This window comes from Hipposideros armiger, unplaced genomic scaffold (assembly GCF_001890085.2).
Source record: "Hipposideros armiger isolate ML-2016 unplaced genomic scaffold, ASM189008v1 scaffold_178, whole genome shotgun sequence".
Taxonomy (NCBI): domain Eukaryota; kingdom Metazoa; phylum Chordata; class Mammalia; order Chiroptera; family Hipposideridae; genus Hipposideros; species Hipposideros armiger.
Genome location: NW_017731528.1, coordinates 1,571,314 through 1,589,128, shown reverse-complemented (window position 1 = coordinate 1,589,128; position 17,815 = coordinate 1,571,314). Strand labels below are relative to the sequence as shown.

General features: G+C 36.4%; 1 protein-coding gene across 2 annotated transcripts in view; it reads left to right on the top strand.

Moving 5' to 3' along the window:
- The window catches only part of RNF17 (ring finger protein 17), a 95,173-nt gene that overhangs the window by 65,069 nt on the left and 12,289 nt on the right, over positions 1 to 17,815 (top strand). The window contains exons 23-30 of one of the 2 annotated variants that reach the window (XM_019652323.1): positions 4,442 to 4,532; positions 5,505 to 5,620; positions 7,409 to 7,698; positions 9,099 to 9,262; positions 11,592 to 11,711; positions 12,592 to 12,672; positions 14,977 to 15,102; positions 16,258 to 16,314. In XM_019652323.1, coding sequence (XP_019507868.1) covers positions 4,442 to 4,532; positions 5,505 to 5,620; positions 7,409 to 7,698; positions 9,099 to 9,262; positions 11,592 to 11,711; positions 12,592 to 12,672; positions 14,977 to 15,102; positions 16,258 to 16,314 — 1,045 coding nt within the window. Of the gene's footprint in view, positions 1 to 4,441; positions 4,545 to 5,504; positions 5,621 to 7,408; positions 7,699 to 9,098; positions 9,263 to 11,591; positions 11,712 to 12,591; positions 12,673 to 14,976; positions 15,103 to 16,257; positions 16,315 to 17,815 lie in introns of both variants that reach the window. The other variant, XM_019652322.1, reaches the window with a different exon arrangement.

Sequence of the window (17,815 nt, the reverse complement as noted above, 5' to 3'; positions counted from 1 at the left end):
CACTATCTGAATGGTCGTCAATATTAAGGAACTATTAAATTGTTTAGATGTCATAATGGCATGTGGTTATGTTTGTTTAAAAAGACATCTTTTGGAAATACAAACAAACTTTTTCAAATGAAATAATGTCATACCTGGGACTTACTTAAAAATAATCAGGGATGGGGCAAGTATGGGAGTACAGATGAAATAAAATTGCTCATGTATTGATAATTGTCAAGACTGCATGACAGATATGTCAGATTTATTATATTCTCTGTTTCTGAATGTGTTTGAAAATTAGCATAATTTTTTAAAGTAGAATTAACCAGATTTTAAAGAAATTATTCAGATATGCTTCAGCTATTAAGAAAACTCTATAAATAAGATGTAACTTAAAGGAATATAGGAAAACACAGTCTGTTCTGAATGGTAATTTAGGAGGGAAATGTTGTTAGGTAAAACCCAAGTGGCTCTTCACATATCTCAGTATTGACCTTCATTTTATGGTTCTCCCAGATGGAAAGGAGTCAGCATGGGTATATATCATCCTCAGGCTTCATTTTGAAAAATTAAGAAGTGGCAAATTCCTGTTTCTAGGGGATCTTCCTTCATTGACAAATCCATGGCAAAAAAGCCATAGTATATTTGTAACAAGAACTATTTCGCAAACACCTTAGTGGCATCGTGACAGTAATTTCTTTTATACCAGTCTAAATAATAAATGGACAGCCAAGACCTGCTTGAAAACTTCCAGTGCTGCGTAGCGTACTTCTCCAGGGAGTTCGTTTATCAGGCAGCTCCAGTTGCTAGTGTTGTCACATCGCACTAAACCTGGTCTCCCCATAGCTCCCACACATCCTCATCTCCCCTCAGAACAAACCTCTTGACTCTTCTAACCATCAGAGATGGAAAGGTAGATATCTTGTTCCACTAGGACTTTTTTTTCTTCCAGGCTATTACAGTTTTGTCAGAGAATCCTGAAATAATATGATTTCCAGGTTTTCCTGCTTGCCTTCTCTAAATGTTTTCTGGTTTAAGCTGGAAGAATTATTTCAGGTATAGTCTGAGCAGATCTCACTAAAACTATAAACGTGGGATTCTGTTCATTACATTTTGGTTCATGCAGCATATTCAAATTTGTATTTTGGGGAGGTGAATTGAGTTGAATTTCTTAAGTAGTTTCCATTGAACTTGCATTGAGCTTGTGAATATTAGTCAAAAGCCCAGTGGTCTGAGCTGTCACTCCATTTGACTTTGTTTTACTAAACCAACAATTGTATTCAAGTCTCAAGCACGTCTGTCTATTCATTTGTTGACTGAACCAGGATTATCATGCTCCATCTATCCGGAAGAGGAAGGTATCACCAGCTGAAACATCAGGCTTTACAGCTAAAGACCCAGCACTGGCCTGGGGGCAGGACAGGCCCTGATGTCCTTATGAGGGCTTTCCACTTAAAAGGGCTTTGTAGGAGTGGCACTTGCTCTTCTTTGATCAACTTATTAGGAAACTAGCTTTTTATACACTTAAATCACTGATTTTTTTTCACCAAAACAGAATTTTACATTTATTCCTGTCAAATTTCATCTAATAAGCTTTGAAATTCAAATGTTCCTCAACGTCTGGGCTGTCCTTCCTAATGTATTTTCTGTAAATTTGAAAGCTTTTATATAGAGGCTATACATATAATAGTTTACAGTTGGTGGGCAGAATCTAACTGACGTGAACTCTAAGTTTGGCCTCCAGAAAGTTATTTTTGTCTCCACTTTTTTTTTCTTCTTGAATTAGTTTCAGGTGTACAAAGCAACATATAGTTAGACATATACACCCCTTACAAAGTGATAATTCCCCTCCCCCAAGCGACTACCCCTCTGACAGCTTATATAACTGTTACAATACCATTGACTATCATCCTTATGCTTTACCATTTAAAATTTAATTACAGTTGACATACAATATTATTCTACTTCAACTTCAGTTGTGTAGCACAATGGTCAGGCATCTACACAGTCTATGAAGTGATCCCCTTGATAAGTCCAGTACCCATCTGGCACCCTACATAATCTTTACAACATTGTTTATTATATTCCCCATACTGTATTTCATATCCCCATGACTAACTATTGGGTTGTCGTAAAAGTCATGACACATTTTTGCAACGAAAAACATAGAAAAAATACGTCATGACTTTTTCGACAACCCAATATATTGTATCTACTAATTTGCCCTTTCTAATCCCTTCATCTTTTCTCCCTACCATCTAGCAAGCAACAGTTGTTGGTTTTTTTCTCTATCTCTGAGCCTATTTCTCAGTCTATTTCTGTTTTGTTTGCTCCTTTATTCTGTTTTTTAGATTCCACATATAAGTGAGATCATATGGTGGATAGGAAAAATTAATATAGTTAAACTATCCATACTAAGGCAAGACATATAAATTCAATGCAGTCCCTATCAAATTACCAATGATTTTTCACAGAACTAGAACAAATAATCCTAAAATTTATATGGAACCATAAAAGACCCCGAATAGCCACAGCAGTCTTGAGAAATAAGAACGAAGTGGGAGATACCATGCGACCTGACATCAAATCATACTGCAAGGCTATAGTAATCAAAATAGCATGGTATTGGTATAAAAACAGACACATAGATTAATGGAACAGAATAGAGAGCCCAGAAATAAAACCATGCCTATATGGTCATTCAATCTATGACAATGAAAGCAAGAATTTACATTGGAATAAAGACAGTCTATTTAATAAATGGTGCTGGGAAAACTGGACCACCTTCTTATGCCATATACAAGAATAAATTCAAAATGGATTTAAGACTTAAATGTAAGACCTGAAAACATAAAACTACTAGAAAAAAATATAGGAAGTAAATTTGCAAACATTACCCTTAGTAATATGTTTACCAGTATATCTCCTTGGGCAAGGGAAGCAAAAGAAAAAATATACATGTGGGACTACATCAAACTAAAAAGTTTTTCACAGCAAAGGAAACCATCAATAAAACAAAAAGGCATCCTATCGAGTGGGAGAAGATATTTGCCAATGATATATCTGATAAAGGGTTAATATCCAAAATTTATAAAAAACTTATACAACTCGATACTGAAAAAACAACCCTATTGAAAAACGGGCAGAGGACATGAAGAGACATTTCTCTAAAGAGGACATACAGCTAGCCAACAGGCATATGAAAAAATGTTCAACCTCGCTAATCATTAGAGAAATGGAAATCAAAACCACAGTGAGATACCACCTCCTATCAGAATGGCTATCATCAATAAATCAACAAACAAGTGTTGGCCAGGATATGGAGAAAACAGAACCCTCATGCACTGTTTGTGGGATTGCAGATTGGTGCAGCTACTATGGAAAACTATGGAAGTACCTCAAAAAATGGAAAATGGAACTACCTTATGACCCCGAATTTCCACTCCTGGGTATCTATCCAAAGAAAGAACATTTAATTTGAAAATATGCATGCGCTCATATGCTCATTGCAGCGCTATTCACAATATCCAAGATAAGGAAACAACCGAAGTGCCCAATGATAGACAATTGAATAAAGAAGCGGTGGTACATTTATACAATGGATTATTACTTGGCCATAAAAAAGAATGAAATCTTACCATTTGCAACGAAATGGATGGACCTTGAGAATATTATGCTAAGTGAAATAAGTCAGACTCCAGAAAGTTTTTAGATTTTTCAACTTCTATTAAAAAACCAGTGGTGCCACATAAATATTTGAATTTCTAGCTTCTGTTGACAAAAAAAAAATCAGAATATTCGCTGAAGTAACAATGTTGCCAAAAACGAATTGGTCTTCCCTCCAGAGGTTCAAGTCATTAACTTGTTAAATAAGTCATAGCTACTATTACCTGGGGAGTAAGGGATGTAAGTTTACATGTGGGAAGCAGCTCTATCATTAATGAAAGCCTGTGAGAGGATAATTTCCTGGTGCTTTGATGTGCCACCCACAGTTCTCCAAATCATTCAAGAAGCTTGTAGTTTGGGATTGTTTCAGATTTGCTCCCTGATTTGAAGCAAATCCATTTAGCTGATTGCTTTTATTTGGCTAAAAGATAGATACACTTACATGTGTACATTTTTCAGACATGAGTACAAATAGGAATATCTGTTAAAAAATAAAGCTAGAAGATTCTAAAGACCCTTTCAACATTATAAAAATTTTAATGAATCATTAAAATTACAGATTTATCCAGCCTGTTTTTAATCTTACTCACAGGACCTCATCATTAGAGGGATGAACAAAAGGCTATGAAAATATGAAAATGGGAGAAAATTATGAAAATAACAGTCATGTTTAAATTGATTTCTCACTACATATGTAGTTGGTTCAAATATATGTGTATATGGTGGTTATTTTATATTTCTATATCCTGTGCTGTTGGTTATAAAACAAGTTGTCCCCTTTTTTTTTTTTTAGACCAACTGGTGGGAGTGACAAGTGGACAGCGACAGCTTGTGACTGTCTTTCGTTGTACCTAACTGGAGCTGTAGCAACTATAATCTTACAGGTGTGTGATGGGGTTATAATAGATATGTACTGATTATTTCATTGATGTTTTCTACAGTTCCATTTATTTTCTTGTTGAGAAAATAATGGCAAACTATTTGGATTTTTTTTTTTTACAACCCTTTTTGGTCTTATTCTAAGTTACAACAACTGTTTGATAATACTGTAGATGTGCTGTAAATGATCGTATCAATTAAAACATTTCTAAAGTAATATTTTTGTATTGATAATTTGCATGTTATATTTATGTATGCTAGAGTACATTTCTTCATATTTACAAACTAGAAAGCTATTTGGGCTTCTAATGAAATATTAACTATGTCATAAAAAGTGTTTGAGTATGAATTTGAGAAGAGGATATATATAGGATATATCTTTTCAGAACATCTAAAAATATTCTTTGCCTCCTTTACTTTTACTTTTTCTAATTTGATACATTTTCTCACATTAAAGATTAGGATTTTCTTATATAAGTAATTTTTCCATGTTAATTTTTTCTTTGTATGTGTACTTTCTCCATTTTTGTAATTCCACATGAAGCAGAATATATGTTTTGTAGTTCTTTCTTTTGCTTGTTTATAGGCGGAAAAAGGCACACCTGTGAAAATAGATTTCAATCTATAATGTGCAGAGTTTAGAAGAATAGAGAAATTTGTAACTAATGGTGTACCCCATGCCCACCCCCTGTCCTATTCTGGGGTTAAAAAAAAAAAGTTTTTCACTTGACTTCTCCCCCCCCCGACACACACACAAGTTTCACCTTTACAGTGAGACTTTCCTGCTGCATTTGACAAGACACTGTCCCCATTGACTCTCTTCCAGGCTGTTTTCTTTGTGATATGTTCACATATCAAAATTACTTGGCTGGGAACTTTTTTCTGACTTGGAGAAATGTGGAAGAAATGCTGGTGAGACTTGTGTATAAGATTTCATTTTTGCGTCTCATACTTACTCTACTCTGAAACCACTGCAGGAAAACACCACAACATGGCCACTACCTGTGAAAATTTTCTGCAGAGATGAAAAAGGAGAGCGCGTTGATGTCTCTAAATATTTGATTAAAAAGGGTTTGGCTTTGAGAGAAAGGAGGTATGGACTTCCCCCCCCCCCACATCAGTTTATAAGGAGGCTTCTTATTTATCTGTGTAAATCTTCATGTCTGTGTGCCTTCAAACCTGAATTGCATCTTGTTTGATGTTAAAAATGATTTATAAAAAAGCCCGAGGAATTATTTTATTCCTGAAGAAATATATTGTGTATTGGAAGGATTGTTATGTACAAATTCTTCAGGATTGCTAATTTCTTTATTCAGACCCATCATCTTTTGCATATTTAAAGCTCTACTGACATGTTTGCTTTTTTACTTTTCCCTTTGCTTTGGCATTCACAGTAAACCAAAGAAAAGGGGAATGGTATAGTGGGTACCAGATCTGTGCCCTCTGGCTTCATTTGCTTAGACAGAAATGTTTAACCTTTATGTTGGCAACTCACGTAGGTGTACTCCAAAATGTTTATATGAAAAAAAAATGGGTAACAAAAGACGTAATTGAACAATATTTGCATTTAAAGACCCTTCTGGGTCCTACAGGGTTCAAATGCCTTTGGTCCAAGGGTTGCAGCATCAGGACATTGTGCTAGCCCTAGCTTCCTGGTTCTCTCTGTCCTAGACATAGAGGTCTGTGGGTATTGCAAACACGTGTTCCAAGTAGCCACCTGGTACCACACATGGCCAGATCTCTTTTTTTATCTTACATTATTATAGCTTATCTTATCTGGACCCAGATCCCAGTCCTGATGAAATGGACAAGGAATGAGACACCTGAATTAGAGTAGGTCCTGAGGTGGTAGGCCAGGCCTGGTGGGTGCTGACCTAATTGCCAGGCACTGGCCTATGGCTGCAGTCTGCATCTTTAGTCCTGTGTCTCTTCGGGTTCACTGGCTGTAGACTAGAGCAATTCCTTAATAAAAGAAATGTGCAAGTGAAAAATGCTATGCAAGTTAGTATTACTGATAACACCTGCCACTGGTTATGCTCTTCACTGCTTGGACGGCACCAAAACCAGCAGCTGGCTTGAGGCTGGGGCCTGAGCAAGCGGTGGGAGGTGAGGAATTATGGAGCTATTTCAGCAGCGCTAGTTTCCTTTTCAAAGAAAATACAGGAAAGTAGAAGAAACAAATATCTATAATTCTGCTAAAATAGTGCTAGTTTCCTTCTGGTGATCCATCCTGCCACCTGTTGGCAGCTCAGTGGCAGCTCAGCTTGGGCCAGGACTCGAACCACTGTTGCTCAGAGCTCTCACTCTTGAGCGAGCTCTTAACCAACTGAGCCACTCAGCCGGCCCTTAGGCATACTTTTTTTAACTGGAAGGGAATAACAGGAGGTAAAAAAAATTATGAGTGAATATAGCATATTACCAGTAACATTTCATATCTGAACAGTACCTTATTTTTTAGGGGATTCATAGTATCATTATGTTATTTTATGAATGTTGATAACTTGCCACATGTATGTGGTCTGTCTGTGGATTAAATTAGAATCAACTTGAAGGTGTGTTGTGTTTCTCAGTAACATCTGGTTGATTGTCTAATACTTGAGATAGTCTTATCAGATTTTAAGAGAGAATAGCATGTAAATATGAGATTGTAATTTAAAGCATTTAAGTGAAATTAATTTTTTTAATCAAGCTCATAATTTAAAATAATTTTCATTATAACTTAAATTATGCTCATTTTCATGTAACAAATTAGACTAGAATGTCCTAGACTAGAGCAAATATTTTCTTTAAATTTCAAGTGTATTGGAAGGATTGTTTTATATTGTTTTCTCCAGAATTTTTTATTTGCTCATTTAGATGTATTCTTTTTTGGGTATTACAGAATTAATAAATTATATAACAGCCATTCATTTTCTGAGAAGTTTCAAGAAATCCCCCTGGAACAAGAAGATTCAGTGGTTACTAAATGTACTAAAATTAATTTTAGCCCTGACAAAAAAGCTGCTGATATTACCAGTGAGCACCGGGTGTCTGAATTTAAGGAGAAAGTTCTAGAACCAAGAACCACTGGATGCTATAAACCACCAGTTATTCCTAACATGAAAGAATTTGAGGCAATAGTCAGCTGTGTTGGTGATGATGGAACTGTATTTGTGGTACCTAAATTAGCAGGTAAGATCCTTTACAGTCATTATAAATAGTAGCTACCAGCTTATTCTCTAGTAAGATAGACATGGGAAAAAATACTTTGGACAAGTATTTAACCTCTTTGGACCTCATTTTCACTGGGTTGTTGTGAAGGTTGAATGAAATAATGTATGTGGTGCTTTTCACAATGCCTAGCACATGAAAACCATTTACTGAAACATTGGGAATAGACATTGGGCCGAAGATAAGCATGGGGGTGGTTCCAGGTTCCAGATATCTTGAGGTGGTAGTTCTGTTATATTAGGAACTTATACAAGTTTGGAGGCTGTTTAGGAAAAAAGAATACAGAAGTTTATATTCGTTTAGAATGAGAAAAGATCACAACAAATGACTAGAGATTTGAAAATCTCTGAAGATTTGAAAATATTCAGATCTTTCCTGAGATCTATGTACAAATTCTATGTACAAATTAGGCCTATATACAAATTCTTCCTGCACATGGGTGTGTCTTGAGCACTCTGTAACTCTGAGCAAGTCTCCGCTCACAGGACTTAAGCTCCCTTAGCTCCCTAGTGAGTCCACCTATGGGGTAAGGGCATGGTGACTATGACTATATCGAAATGTTTGTCTCATTTATTGATCTCCTAAATAATAATTTTTAATTTGAAAAACCGAATAAATCTGTGTAGTTGGCTATTATAGAAGTGAACAGTGTTTGAGAACTCTAGCACTAGTACTTAATCCAGAAGCTTTGCTTGACATGTATAAAAAGTCATGGCTAAAGCTGACAGCTAGTGCTAGGCAGTGTGCTAACTGCTTTACATCTGATCCTCACAAGCCTGACAATGCGGGCCACAGGCAGTGTTATACCCAGTTTACAGAATGAACTGAGGCTGATGGGGGTAAAGGAACTACCCAAGATCACTCATCTGAAGTGATAGAACTGTTATGGGCACTGACTCCAGAGCTTGTCTTCTGTGGTATCAGTAATGGGCCGGTTAGCATAAGTAGCAACGTTAGAATTTTAGTTTTATATGCCAGCATTATGCTATGTCTAAGCATCAAGTAACACATAACTTGAGTTCTGTTTTACTTAGGTGTGCTATCAAAATGACCTTATCTTAAAGTGGTAGTTCTCTTATATTAGGCTCTCTCGTATGTGTTTTTAATGATTCCTGCACTCCCAGAAGAATGCTCACACTTATAACCAGAGATCAGAATAATTATTTACATGCTGTTAGGCAGTTGTATGTTTTGAAACATATAGAAGCTACTGACTGAATTAGATTTTATTAAAGCTCTATTATGTGGGGACTGATTTGTAATTCTTTATAATATTATCTAAGTGATAAAATTATTAAAGGTTGGTGATTTCATTTGAAAATGGGAATTTTTTCTAAATATTTTCTATTCATAACTTTCAGAATTTGAGCTAATAAAAATGATGAATGAAATTCAAAGTAATTTAAAATGCCTTGGTCTTTTGGAGCCTTATTTCTGGAAAAAGGGAGAGGCTTGTGCAGTAAGAGGATCAGACACCCTGTGGTACAGAGGCGAGGTAATGGAGCTCGGCGGTGGCACCATCAGGGTGAGTCGCATACTCTTCGGTGACCGTTCTTTAGTTTAAGGCTAACTGCTATAACATTAAGTGGTCTTCTGAATCTAAATACATGAAAGTTTGATTAAAATATCTTTTTTTTTTTTTTTAGCTGAGCCTTCCTGCCACCTGTTGGCAGCTCAGCTCGGGCCGGGAATCAAACAGCTGTTGCTGAGAGCTCGCACTCTTGAGCGAGCTCTTAACCAACTGAGCCACTTGGCTGGCCCTAAAATGTCTTTTAATAAGTTCAATCCTGTAGGAAGACCAGTCAGATGCATTACACATTTATTTGTAATAATTATTTTTGGTTTTATTTTCAAGTGTATTTATTAATCAGCATAACCAAAAATTATTTCCAGGTAAAGATTTGGCCTCTGGTACTTTAATGGTACATCCAGTTAATTTGCCTCTCCAGAATACTGAAGATAGTACTTGAGTTTTATGCAAAATCTTCAGAGAGAGCTGCATACTTTGAAAAGAATGTGCATATAAAAATACACATTAAAAGACCGCCATTTATAATATATTTATTAAGTAAAGCAATGAAATCATGAGATATTCAGCACTTAGAATTTTTAGTTTTTGGTGGGAAGGAAAAATTAAGGAAATAATCTTTTCTTTCTATTTGCACAGGGGTTTATTTTCTATTTAATGATACCTAACAATTAGAGTAGCACTTCTGGTTTTTAAGCTTTCACAAACATGCATTCATGTTTTTAAAATATGTTTCTATCAGAGATGTAGATAATTATTTCCATTTTACTAATAAGAAAATTTAACTTTAGCATCTGATTCCTAAATTTCTGATCTAAGTTTTGTGCTTTTTCTACTGGACTACAAGCTTTAAATGGTTTTAATAGAAATATAATTATTTCAAATTCTGGGTGAGTATTTAAGCATATGGATACTTACAGATTTATGTGTTTATATGCAAATGAGCCATTTCACATACATATGAATTGTTTAGATAACCCCTTTTTAATACAAAAATGAACTGGAATTCACTTTCATTCAGTTATCATAATTCATGAACTTTGCATATATGGATTCCAAATTAAATGGTGGTGAACTTTATTTTCTGTCACACTGTAATATCTGTTTTTAAAAATTTATTTAAAAGTATTTTGATATTTTAATCATTTTTTTTCCCTGTGGTCATTTGACATTTCAGGTATACGCAATAAATTTTTCATTCCTTAGCCTGATACTTTCCAAGTTTATCCTATGATCCACAAAGAAATGAACATTACGTGAAACTGTATTCACCCTAACTACATGTAGTATACTTATGTTTTTCATTCAGTTTTATTTAATTAAAAAAAATTTCAGGCCAGCTGAGTGGCTCAGTTGGTTAAGAGCACAAGCTCTGAGCAACAGGATCGCCCGTTTGAGTCCCACATGGGCCAGTGAGCTGCGCCCAAGCTAAGCTGGCACTGAGCTGTCAACAGATGGCAGGATGGCTCAGCTGGTGAGAGCGCGTGCTCCTAACAACAAGGTTGCTGGTTCGATTCCCACATGGGATGGTGAGCTACGCCCACCCACAACTAAAATCAAACATGGCGCTTTGAGCTTAGTGGCCTTGAGCTGCCAATGGGCGGCCGGTGGTGACTGGACTTAGAGCTGAGCTACCTGCACCCTCCACAACTAAGATTGAAGGACAACAACTTGGCTGTTCCCCTTCCCCAATTCCTCAATAAAATATTTTAAATATTTATTAGTTTCAGGTGTACAACATAGTTATTAGACCTTTATATACTTAAAAAGTGATCACCACCAATAGACCTAGTACCCACCTGACACCATACATAGTTATTACAATATTATTGACTATATTCCCTGTGCTGTACTTCTACATCTCCGTGATCTATTTCATTTTTTAAAAATGCTGACTGCCAAGACCACCCAAGAAGCAAGCATTGCATACAGTTTCCCAAACTGTGGAACTGTTTGAGAAATACTGAGAATTTGAGAAATGTTTCTTTACCAAATGTAAATCAGTACTTCTAAAATACTTGAAAAAACAAAATTTAAAAATCATCCTAAAAAATTGATTATTTTCAAAGAATTTGTAAATCTAATAAGACCCAGTTTATTTAAAAAACAGAAAAACTCTGGTTTATGTGTAAGAAAACCTTTTGACAATGACGTTTGATATACAATGGGATGAGGGAATACAGTGTTGCTTTTTTCTGGAGATTTTTCAAATCCAGATTTAGATATCTTTATAAGATGTCTTTTTTTTTTAAGACCTGGAATTCCCTTCTATCCCCTAGTTTTTAATAGTAAAATTTACCTGTAAGTTGTATTTGTTCTGTTTCAGGTACAATACTTAGATCATGGATTCACTGAGAAAATTCCACAGTGTCATCTCTACCCTATTTTGCTATATCCTGATACACCCCAATTTTGTATTCCTTGTGAGCTCTATAATACCGTACCTGTGAGTAAACAGTAATTTGTAAGATGATTAATTTTAAATATTTTTTATTAATTTCTAGAAATTAGAATGTAAAATGAAATCCCTCTGAGTTGCAACAAAAATAATACAATACTTAGAAATAAGTTGAATATGACTGTTAAATTAAACTACAGAATTATACTTAAGGATGTAAAAACGTGAATAACTGAGGCATAATATCTTCATAGATGGGAAGGCGTAAGATTGTTAAAAATTAAGTTATTCCTTTATCAAATAAAATCAACAGATTTGAAGCTGGAAATCAGATAAAGGGGTGGTATATTAATTCTTTGTTGCTGCATAACAAATAAGCTAAAACTTAGTGATCTAAATTAACAGTCAACTTTTTAAAAATCTCATACAGTTTGTGTAGCTCAGGGATTAGGAGCAGCTCAACTGGGTGGTTTGGGCTCAGGGCTCCTCGTGGCGATGCAGTCACGACGGGCTGAGGCTCCTCGTTGGCTGTTGGCAGAAGGCTCCAGTTCTTGCCCTGTGAACCTCTTAACACGTGAAACAACCATCACTGCTCCTCAATAAATACACATTGTAGGCATTTTATAATACACAGTGTACAAGTACTACGTTGGCACATTGGCCATGTTAAAAAACTGTTAGGAGGCTTTGTTTTTCATGTAGATTTATATTTTTAAAGCTTAAAATGCTTTAAGAGAGGGCAGTGGGGGGGAAGCTCAGGGAAATGATTAGTTTCTTAAGATCATTTTTATCATACACCCATGATGTTCTCTGAAAAGTACTTGTATATTTTGTACTGCTCTCTAATGTTATCTATTTATGACCACTTTGCTTCCTGCTCTTACTTTGTGAACGTGTGAAAGAATCTGAGTTTATTAATCCCAAACAGGTTGGGAATGTCTGGCAAGCAGATGCCGTGGAACTCCTTCAGGAGCTGCTTTCGAAGAGAGACGTGGAAATTCACGTCATGGTAATCGTACTTAAAGCATGTCATTGATTTAAGTTATTTGTCATAAAGTATTACAGCTAACACAATTTAGAAGATATTTTTTTATGATGAGCAGTGTTCCTGTGTGAATGTAAATTACTCATTAATATAAAAAAGAAGTTACCACTTGGTTTCCTAGGTTTATTTTAAGTAAACCTGATTGTGAACAAGTTCCTGAGAACTTGCATAAGCATTAAAGTCCATAATTTGCAAGATTCTTTATTAACAGCTTATTTTGATAACAGGGAGCAGTATCAAAGAATGAGAGGTATTTAAAAGTACACGTAGTAGCTTCCAGGGCATTAAGTGCAGGTTAGCCCGTCCCTGGAGACCTTCTCTGGTCAGTGGGGCACACTGACACCCCACATAAACCTGAGAGTGCTGCACTGCCAGGCCTCCTGCTGGGAGCCAGGTGGCTGGGACAACTGGTCAGTGCAGTAGGAACTTAGAGACGGCGAGAACTGAGGGAACCTTAAAGAAAAGACAGGCAAGTTCTCCCGACCAGGAGGCACAGAGACAGAAATGAGCATGGCATACATTTAGGAAATAGTGCAACTTTTCAGCTAGAACATTAGAGGTTTTGTGAGAAGAAGTGGTGAATAGGACTTAGAGAAGTAGAGGTCAGTCAGTGGAGCCCCACTGGAAGTTTCTGAGCATGAGGTAAGATCAAGCTGCAGCTGTGCTTGAGGATTCGAGTAGAATGACACAAAAGTTGTAAGGAAAGTCTTTCTGTATGAAAGATGTGATCATAGGGTGATAAAGATTTAAAAGGAGCCACAGATGCACTTAGAAAGTAGAGAAGCTTTAATGTTGCTGGTGTAAGTACCCAGAGTTCCCTCTGGTTACTCACAGCCCCTGTAGAAGGTCACAGGTAAGGCAGACATTAAAATGTTTTAGTTAATCAAGGTAGCTTTTTTTGCTGCAAAGCTTATCATAGGAGAACAATTTGTAGTACAGTAAGTCCTCACTTAACATCATTGTTAGGTTCTGTGACTTTAAGCTAAATGGCATATAACAAAACCAAACAGAAGTTAATTAAGTTCCTAGGCACCTTATCAAAGTTTTAACTAAAGGAGGACCTGCTGTGTACCAGAGGCTGCTCAGTGTCTCAGAAAGGAGAACCCACATGGCCTGCAGCCCTTACTGCCCAACCGGACCTTCCCTAAACCTGCTCGTGTGACCTCACATACGGATAACAGATACTGAGCAAGTGTTCGTACCTGCTGGGCTGTCCTAGCTGGGAGGTACAGCAGTGAACCGAATACTTAAAAATTCCTGCCATTGTGGAGCTTCCATTTTAGTGGTGGGAAACAAAATTAACAACATAAAATATAAGATATATTAGATAGTGGTAAGTGCTAGGAAGAAAAATAAAGTAGGAAGAATGATGGGGCAGGTGAGGAGATAACATTTTAAATGTAGTGTCAGGGAAGACATCACTGCAAAGGTGATTTAGGTAAAGACTTTAAAATGGTGAGAGGACAAACCATGCAGATACCAGGAGAGGAGTGCAAAGGGCTGAGGCAGGAGCGTGCCTAGAATGGTCAAGGAACAGCAAAGGAGCAAGACAGAGGTGGACATGGGAGGGGTCCTGTGAGAGCTGTGGCTGTCAAGCTGACCTGGGGGGCCATTTGAGCGTGTGCGCACAGGAGTGACATGATCTGACTTTATGTTTTAGGATTTTTACTCTGCGCTGACAAAAACTGGATAATAGAAGAAGGTAGAAGCAGGAAGATCTGCTGGAAGGCAGTTATAATATAACTCAGCAGAGACCGGAGTTTGGGCAAAGGGGGTAGAAAGGGAGCTGATGAGAAACGACCAGCTGGCCAATGTGCACGACCAGTACCAAATCATGGGTGTAGACGGGGGCTAAGCCGTGTCCTGACTCCTTCTGCACTGTCTTCCTCAGTCTCTGCTGATTCCTGTCATTCTTGACATTCCAACTAAACTTCATTGTTTTACCCCTGAACATATCTTTTCTTCTCTTTCTACCTAGATACATTATTAGTATCATCTAAAGATGAGGTATAAATTAGTTTCTAGTAAATAATTATAAAACTCTCTATCTTATTGGCACATAAATATATTTTACATAAACCAGAGTAACAGAATTAGTGCCTCATAACTGGCCATAATACCAGGAAGAAAATATTATGAAATGAGTCATTAGTCAAATTGGTAATACTAGGATTTTCAGAAAACCTATTTTCATTTTTGCTGACTATAAAATTTTAATCTTCAAACTTTATTTTTATAGTAATAATCTTCTTTGTTGAACTTAAATAGAAATTACCTGAAAATCCATGGGGGAAATTATCTGTTCATCTCTACTTTGATGGAATGTCACTTTCCTATTTTATGGCACACCATAAATACTGTACTTTTGAACATTCTGAGGAGATATTGAAAGAAGTAAGTGAACTCTTTTTCTATAAAAATGTAAATTACAGAAAAAACAAATTCTGCTTAAAATGTCCTATTTTGTCTTACACCTCAACTCTTCAATATGCTTCTACATGTATGATATGTTAAGGGAGACTAGAGAGATTATAAATTCTGTATTGAGAAAGCAATACTTTATATGAGTCCTAAAAAAGTCTTTAATTGCATTACGATTCAGTTGTTTCTGTACCTTCAAACCTGGTGAGAAGCCCTTGGTACCCAGTGTTGTTCGAATGTAGAGATGTAAGAAATAAAATCTTAATAGAATGCACTGCCAGAAAAGGACTCTCGCCCCAGATAAAATGTTCTTTGCTTCTATTTGATATTATAACATGTCCCTCATTTTGCCTTCTTACAGGAAACTCAGAGCCAGATTTTAAGCTTAACTTCAATAGCCCAGTCTTCAATCAGTTGCCTGGTGCTTCTGTTTTTAATATTTTTAAAAAACATAATTAGCCTGTTATATATATATATATATATATATATTTATGGTTTTACATTGCAATCTGTCAGAAGTACTTTATAGAAATAGGGTATGCATCATAAATAACATTTTATATGGCAAGATATTTTCATTTCTAGACTTAGTTCACTTGTTAGGTTTTTTAATACTCATTTTAGTAGTAGTCCAAAACAAAACATTGAGTGTTCAGCTTAATATAGAAAACTACTTTCTTCTTTCAAATAGAAACAGTGATATTACTTTGTACATGTCATCCTCACTGCCAGCTTTTTCTTTTAAGAAGACGGGCGTGCGCTTGTGCCTGTGTGCTTGTGTAAAAGGTGTTCCGTCTATTAAATGGGTTTTATAAAGATTAGTCTCTCTTCCAGTTGTGCTTCTCAGTGTTAACATTTAAAAGGGGAGGTGAAAGCTCCCACTCTCTTCTAATAAACTAATTACAATTGACATGTGTTTAACATAATTTCGAGGATTTTTACTGTTGCAGTATTAAGATATTAAGATTACTCAGAACATTAGATTTTCCCATAGGTAACCTAAAATGACTAAATGAATGCCAATAAGGACACATACCCAGTTTTTGTGGAGATGAAGTATGAAAGTGCCTTAAGACAATATTATATAGTTTAACGATGTTTTTGTTCATTGAGAATACTGTATTTCAGAAACCAACAGATTACAGTAACAAGTATGAGGAGGAAAGATGGGAAATAAGGTTTGAGGTAAGTTTCAATTCAAGTATTTTAGAAACTTTGGACACTTCATCAGTACAAAGATCTGATACAAAATCAGGAAGGAAGCGTTTTCTTTTATAACAGCTTTATTGAAATATAATTTAAATACCATAAAGTTTAACTTTTTAAAGAGTACAATTCAGTGTTTTTTAGTATATTCACATTGTTGTGCAATCCTCATGACTAATTCCAGCTTGCGTCAGCCCAGAAAAAACCACTTACCAACATCACTCACTTCCTCTTCTCTCTGCCCGTTTCCGGGAGACCACTAACCTGTATCTATGGACTTGTCCATTCAGGACATTTCACGTAAGTGGGCTCATACAGTACACAGCCCTTTGTGAATGGCCTCTTTCACTCAGCGTAGTGTTTTCAACGTTCAATCACATTGTAGTATGTGTCTTTTGTATTGATATTTCAGTGTATGGATAGACCATTTTGTTTGCCTATTCAGCTATTGATGGACACTTGGGTAACTTTCACCTTTTTGCGGTTGTGAGTAGAACTACTGTGGACATTCATGTTCACTTTTTTTGGTGGACATCTGTTTTCACTTCTCTTGGGTATGGACTTCGGAGTGGAATTACTGAGTCATACGGTGACTCTGTTACCATAGTAAGGGACATTGTTTTCCAAAGGGGCCTCACCATTTTACTTTTGTACTAGGAGTGTACAAGGATTTCATTTTTTCCATATCCATACCAACAGTTGTTACCTGAATTTTTTCCTAGACATCCTAGGATAGGTGTAAAGTGTGATATCTCATTGTGGTTTTGATTTGCATTTACCTGATGACTGATGATGGTGAGTGTCTTTTCATGTGTTCGTTGGCTGTTTGTATATTTTCTTTGGAGAAATCTCTGTTCAAATCCTCCACTTAGGGTTTGACACCAAAAGGAAAGGCAACAAAAACAAAATTGAACAAGTGGGATTACATCAACCTACAAAGCTCCTGCACAGCAAAGGAAACCATCAACAAAATGAAAAGGCAGCCTACTGAATGGGAGAAAATATCCACAAATCATATATCTGATAAGGGTCTAATATCCAAAATACATAAAGAACTTACACAACTCAATAGCAAAAAAACTCAATAACAAAAATGGGCAGAGGAACTGAGTAGACATTTTTCAAATAAGACATACAAATGGCCAGTAGGTATGTGGAAAGGTGCTCAACATCAGTAATCATCAGGGAAATGCAAATCAAAACCACCATGAGATATCCTCTCACACATGTTAGAATGGAGTCATCAAAAAGGGAAGAGGTAAAGTGTTGGCAACGATATGGAGAAAAGGGAACCCTTGTGCACTGTTGGTAGGAAGGTAAATTGGTGCAGCCACTATGGAAAACAGTATGGGGGTTCCTCAAAAAATTAAAAATAGGGGCCGGCCAAGTGGCGCGATGGTTAAGAGCTGGCTTGGGACGCCAGAGGGCCCTGGTTCAGATCCCACATATGAGGGCCAGTGACACTGCCCTCCACAGCTAA